Source organism: Plasmopara halstedii (genome assembly GCF_900000015.1).
Source record: "Plasmopara halstedii genome assembly, contig: Scaffold_1343, whole genome shotgun sequence".
NCBI classification, from domain to species: Eukaryota; Oomycota; class Peronosporomycetes; order Peronosporales; family Peronosporaceae; genus Plasmopara; species Plasmopara halstedii.
In genome coordinates, this window is record NW_020188258.1 from 1307705 (window position 1) to 1313481 (window position 5777).

At 42.0% G+C, this 5777-nt stretch overlaps 2 protein-coding genes across 2 annotated transcripts; both read left to right on the forward strand.

Annotated features, from left to right (window-relative positions):
- Positions 1–224: 224 nt before the first annotated feature.
- PHALS_01275 (uncharacterized protein) lies at positions 225–881 on the forward strand (the record flags this gene model as incomplete). The annotated part of the gene is made up of 4 exons (XM_024731110.1): positions 225–350; positions 435–443; positions 634–707; positions 758–881. 4 exons carry the CDS (start codon positions 225–227, stop codon positions 879–881), a joined length of 333 nt encoding a protein of 110 aa, XP_024581321.1.
- A 3524-nt stretch (positions 882–4405) lies between these two features.
- Positions 4406–4849, forward strand: PHALS_01276 (uncharacterized protein; the record flags this gene model as incomplete). Its single annotated transcript, XM_024731111.1, has 2 exons — positions 4406–4494; positions 4567–4849. The coding sequence occupies 2 exons, from the start codon at positions 4406–4408 to the stop codon at positions 4847–4849; spliced, it is 372 nt and encodes a 123-aa protein (XP_024581322.1).
- Between the last annotated feature and the right edge of the window lie 928 nt (positions 4850–5777).

Consider the following 5777-nt stretch of genomic DNA (forward strand, 5'->3'; position numbering starts at 1 on the left):
CTGTGGGAATAGGTTTGCTATCGAATCGCTGCAAGCATCGTCCAGAGCTTGTTCTTGGATCATCACTTTCAATTTTGCGCCTTTTCCATAATCACTTTTGACTGCTACATTGTAGTAGTAATCGTATGCTTTTGGCTTGGTTTTCTTTGTCAGTGAAGAACCCGTTCGTTGTTGCTGAATACCAGATTTGAAAATACTAATTGAGAGTGAAATGGTATCTAGTGATGAACGGCACATTGCAAAATAGTGTCCATCGCGTCAACGCCAGAGTTCGACATTTCTTGAACGAAGAGACGAAGCTGACAGATTTATTCCAGATTGAGACGTTTCCTACCGTTACCTTTAAGGACGTTAGGCGGCGAAATAACTCATCGTGACTGGTACGGTACTGAAAGGATTACGGAATGGATTGATCATATCTGAACGAGAACTAGATCCTGCAGGTACATTCGTGATAACAGGTTGCATGATCAATTTTTTGGGATTAGCATTACCGTTTGTGATTGTCCACCTGAATGATTGATCAGCCTGAAAGGTTGGCCTTGTTGGTTAAACGTTCGAAAGATTTTGTCTAAATAAGGGCATTGACGGCTGATGGATTTGGACTGTTAGTTGTGAGCTTATAAACGAGAGAATGTTGGGATCAAGCAACACCCACTTCCCAAAGTCGCTGTACCGTTAACATCGGCAGTAACTGTCAAGATTGTGTAAGTCGAAACATTGAGGTCGGTTGGGGATAGCGTGGCGGTTGAAACAGCGGAGTTGTAGTTCCAAAGAATTGGACATGTGTTGCCAAATCACATGGTGTTGCTGACTGCGATAGTTCGTGGAGTAACGACGCCAGTGGATCAGTTGTGATTGTGGTGCTCGAGCTGTTATAGTTAAAAAAATAAAAACACGGGTGTTCTTCTGCATGGGGAATTTTTCTAAGTATATCCTTGAGTTTGATGCAGGCAGATAATGAGCTACATATAATTCGGCACCATTAGCAACAGATCAAGCTGACGCGTCATATACTTGTGGTTGAGGCTGGCGTATAGCCGTTTCCGTCACATTCAATATATAAGACATCGCGTGTTTTGAAGTTAGTTCAAACGGATGTGATGGGACCCATGCAAACGGTATATAAAGGAGGAGCAAGATATGTGCTAACATTTGTTGATGATTTATTACTTCTCGTGGTTGCTTACTTCCTGAAGAGTAAGACTTAGGTCGCCGCGAAGCTCGCCAAATATAAGACGTTTATCGAAAAGCAATGGAGAGAGCAAACTAAATGCATTCGCTCTGACAATGGAACGGAATTCGTGAACAAGAAGGTCTCAGCTATGTGCTCCCAGGATGGTATCATGCATCAGCGGACCGTATACTGAAATTTGCAACAAAACGGTGTAGCGGAACGTATGAATCGCACTATCATGGAGATGGCAATAAGCATGATTTATTACAAGAACATATCAATGTTTTGGTTCAAGTACTGCAGTCTATTTGATTAATAGATCTGTGAACACTGAACAAAGTGACATGACGCCGTACGAAGTAATTAAAAACAGAAAACCCGAATGGAAAACCTATGTGTGCTTGGGTCCCAAGGATATGCTCACGTTGACAGCTCTAAAAGAACAATGCTCGAGCCTTAAAGCTATAAGTGTATGCTTTTTGGATATGCTGAAAACGCAAAGGAGTATCGTGCTTATGATTTCGAATCATCAAAAATCAAGACCCCACGATCTGTTCAGCTTGATGAGCGTGAAGTTAACGGTATTTACGACACACTGTGATCGGAAAAAGAGTCAGTTACGCATGCTTCAAGAAAGTGGTTGAAGAAGCAACTTATTCTCCTGCTGATCGACGGCCGCTGATAGACGAATCTATGAACAGTGTCGAGGAGTATACGCCAGATATTGAGATGAGCGAGGTCGAATCAGTGCGCAATATCAATATGGAGCAACTTCTACCACTCGAAGATCGGATAGCAACTGGGCAAGAGCTGACAGAATATAGCTTTCCGCGAAATATTGGGGAGATCGTTTGGTGTTTCGTCAAGGCACAGAACGGGCAAGGCGTTCTCGAGAGCCAGTCTTATTACTGGAAGACGGCTTGGAGCTGGATGATGAAAGAAGATCAGAAGAGAGCGAAATATCACAGTCTCCGAAGCACCCAAGAATTGATGAAGATGGATTACTTGCCGAACAGCAGTGTTGGCGTATGCGGCAAGAATTGACGGTGTTTCTGACATTCCAAACACATACGCTGAAGCAGTTGCAAGTGATGAAGCAGTGGCGTGGCGAGGAGCAATGAAGATTGATCTACTATCACATGAACAAAACGGTTCTTGGTCTATTGTATCACGCGGAGCTGCTCGTCCGATTGGATGTTGATGGGTTTTCGCTCTGGAGCGCGATAAGAATGGCCGAGTCATTCGCTATAAGACACGGTTTGTCGCCAAGGGGATCTAAGCAAACGTACGGTGTGGATTGTTTTTGAAATGTACTTCCTGTAGAGAACATTAATTCGATTCGGATTATATTGGCTGTTTGCGTCGCAGACGGATATGATAAGAAACGGCTGGATGCAGACACTGCGTCTCAAAATAGTGAGCTAAATGACCGAGTCTATTTGGAGATACCGCATGGAGTTAAGACTTTTGGGGATCACGTTTGTTTGTCGAATAAGGTCATCTACGGGCTAGGACAAGCAGCTAGTGACTAGAATGGAACGATTTATAGAGTCTTCGTTTCGAATGACCTTTAGAGTTGTGGCTCGGACCAGTGTGTGACGTAATTCTCTCTTAAAGCGGGTAAATCTACGTTTGTCTATACGTGGACGATATGATAATTGCAGCCAAGACCCGTGTAGAGATCCGTTAAGTTAGAATGAAGTAGCTTGGCGACGCAAAGTTTATTTAATGTATCGAGATTGATCACAACATGAGAGTCGGTACGCTTATGGTCAAGCAAACGCGTTACATCAACAATGATGCGCAACGATTCGGTCAGCAGAATGTCAAGACGATCGATAACAAATGCGATTCTAATCTCAGGCTTTTTAAGAGACAATCGCCAGGAACAAATGCAAAAGCTACTGAAATTCAGTCAGCGTCATATCGCTCTCTCATTGGCAGTCTTATGTACATAGCAACATTTACTAGACCAGACATTGCTTACGTAGTTACACAGCTATCAAGACTTCTCGAAAATCCTGGAATACAGCATGGACAAGCCGCGATTCGTGTGCTAAGATACTTATAGTCAACGCGCCTGTGTGGAATTATATATGATGGAGGGACCAGCTGAGGCATTCGCGGGCGCAGAGCGCAGATGCAACATTGACGACAGACGATTTGTATCCGGTGTGATAGTTAAAATTAGTAATGGGCCAGTGGTGTTCAAGTCGAAGCTTCAAAGAACTGTGACACTGACTTCAGCAGAAGCGGAGTACACGGCCCAAAGCCTGTGCACCCAGGACGTTTTACGAGACGCGCGCGATGTTGAGGGGACTGGGAAAAGATAAGAACCTTGTAACGCAAGTCTGAGAGGATAACCAAGAGGCAATAGCACTGGCCCAGAATGCGGGGTAGCATGCCAGAAGTAAGCATGTCGAGATCAAGCATCATTTAACGCAAGAAGTGTTAAATACATATCGACCCAAATCGACTACGTCGATACAAAGCATCAGCTCGCGGAAATGCTTACCAAGGTACTAGGGACTAAGACGCTCATGTTTCTCTGCGAAAAGACAGGCATCAAGAAGCAAGAATTCAAAAATTCAACATTAGAGGTGAGTGGGAGTGCTGAGCACCGCTGAATGTGCGTGGATGACGTCACCAGTTTTACGGTAATGTTTACTATCATGATTTAGAATATTGATTATGGACATAATGGTAGCCATTAATAAGCTAGATAAATAAGGTTGCTTGGGGAAGCTTTTAGAAAGATCCAGACGGATAGAATTAGATGTAGCACAGGGTAGCGAACTAAGGAATTCAATATATTCACTTCGGTTTTTACCAACAAACCAACAAGCCGCTGGCTCGTAATCTCAAGCAAAGACAAGCTCCACTTCGACCCTCTAGGCCCTCCAAAACCAAGCATTATCCATTATCACTATAGCGAAGTTGATATCCAAGACTCTTGATTTGGATACTGTGGGTGATATTGCGTGCTTTGGCTCTACTGTTTGCAGCATGGAAAAGTAAACGTTCTACAAGCTTTTCCAACGACAATGGCGCCGTGAAGAACAATTAATATTCTTCTGCATGCAAAAGGAATCTCCCAAATCAGCTAACAAATTGCAATGCCAATCCTAATCAAGATTAATTCTATATCGAGTGAAACAAGTCTAATTCAACCATATATATATATACAGAATATATATTCTAGAAATTACAATCTAGAATATAGTTGCCATGCAAAACTATATTGACAACTATAGAAATACACTTTGCAGCCGCTTTATCGATGAATTTAACGGCTTTGACTTTGTTGGGGAGTTCATGTGCGTTAAATAGATGATTGTATATCAACAGGAACGGCTCCAAGGAGTTTAAAGTCAACTCACTCTCATCAGTCGCCTGGTTTTGCCTGGTGATAATGATAGTGTATATCGCGACAGAGCGCTTACCACTATTAACGATAGCATCGATAAGCTTGGTGGATTGGAAACCATCAAAAGTGAAGTGAATCTTCTGCAGCGCTTGTATAAAAATACCTCAATTCGAAGACAGTTTCGTATTCATCATCACCAGATTCAAGGTCTTCTCCCGAATGTTGGTATCAGACTTCAACTTTTCAGTGTCAATTGTAATTGCATTCACGTTGATTGTGTGATTGCTAGAGTGTACACTTTGTAATGAATATCATCAATATTAGCTGGCTTCTCATCAGTTGTATCAACGTACTGAATCTTCATTTTTTCGAAATATATATCTAAAATGTAATTGAAATTATGAAAACGATGTGGTCATTTTGGTGTTGTTCATGTGTCATTTTCTATGTCTGACGCTCAGCCTGTATCGGCTTCCATGACTATCTACCTATGTTATTATCTACAAGTCACTTGTTTTTTGTGTGACTGCCAAAAAATATCACTGTCCAAGCACTCAGTTCTTCTAACCATCGCTTGGGTTAAAGCGATCAAACGTGAACATAGCAATTTTCAGCAGAATGTTTACCGACACACTCGCAATTGGATCGATTTGCCAGCCGCTCCCTAAAAGTTGCTTTCCATCGTTGCTTATTGGCTTTATAAAATTGCTTGTTTTAGGCTTCAATAGCTGTTGGTCGACATTCTCATACTCTTTTGCAAGGGTGATTTCGAATTAATCCACTCCATAAGTTCAAAAGTATGGTAGGATTGACATTTGTGTATTGTTGCCTTCACAAAAACGTTGAAACTTATTTTTATGTTCTTGCCAGCGCCATGATAACTTGTTAATAGTAGAACCAATATAGTAAAGGTTACTTTAGAGATGAATAATTTGGAGACTCGATCAATCCATTTATTTCTCGATTTGAATTTCCAAATTTTCTACCTTCTATATTTTGATGAACATCAAAAATTATAATTTTGCTATGTTTCGCGGTGTCCAAAATGATGTCGTAATTACTAGAGCATATTATGCGAAGATGTGTCATCTGACCAGGAAGATGCTGAAAGACTGAGTGGAGGTGAACAGCCTGTGGCACGGGTACTCAACACCCAAACCGCTGCACGGAAGCGGATCCGGCGCACTCTGGCTCAAGCGAACGTTCTGGCTGTCGATACTCTAACGGCTATGA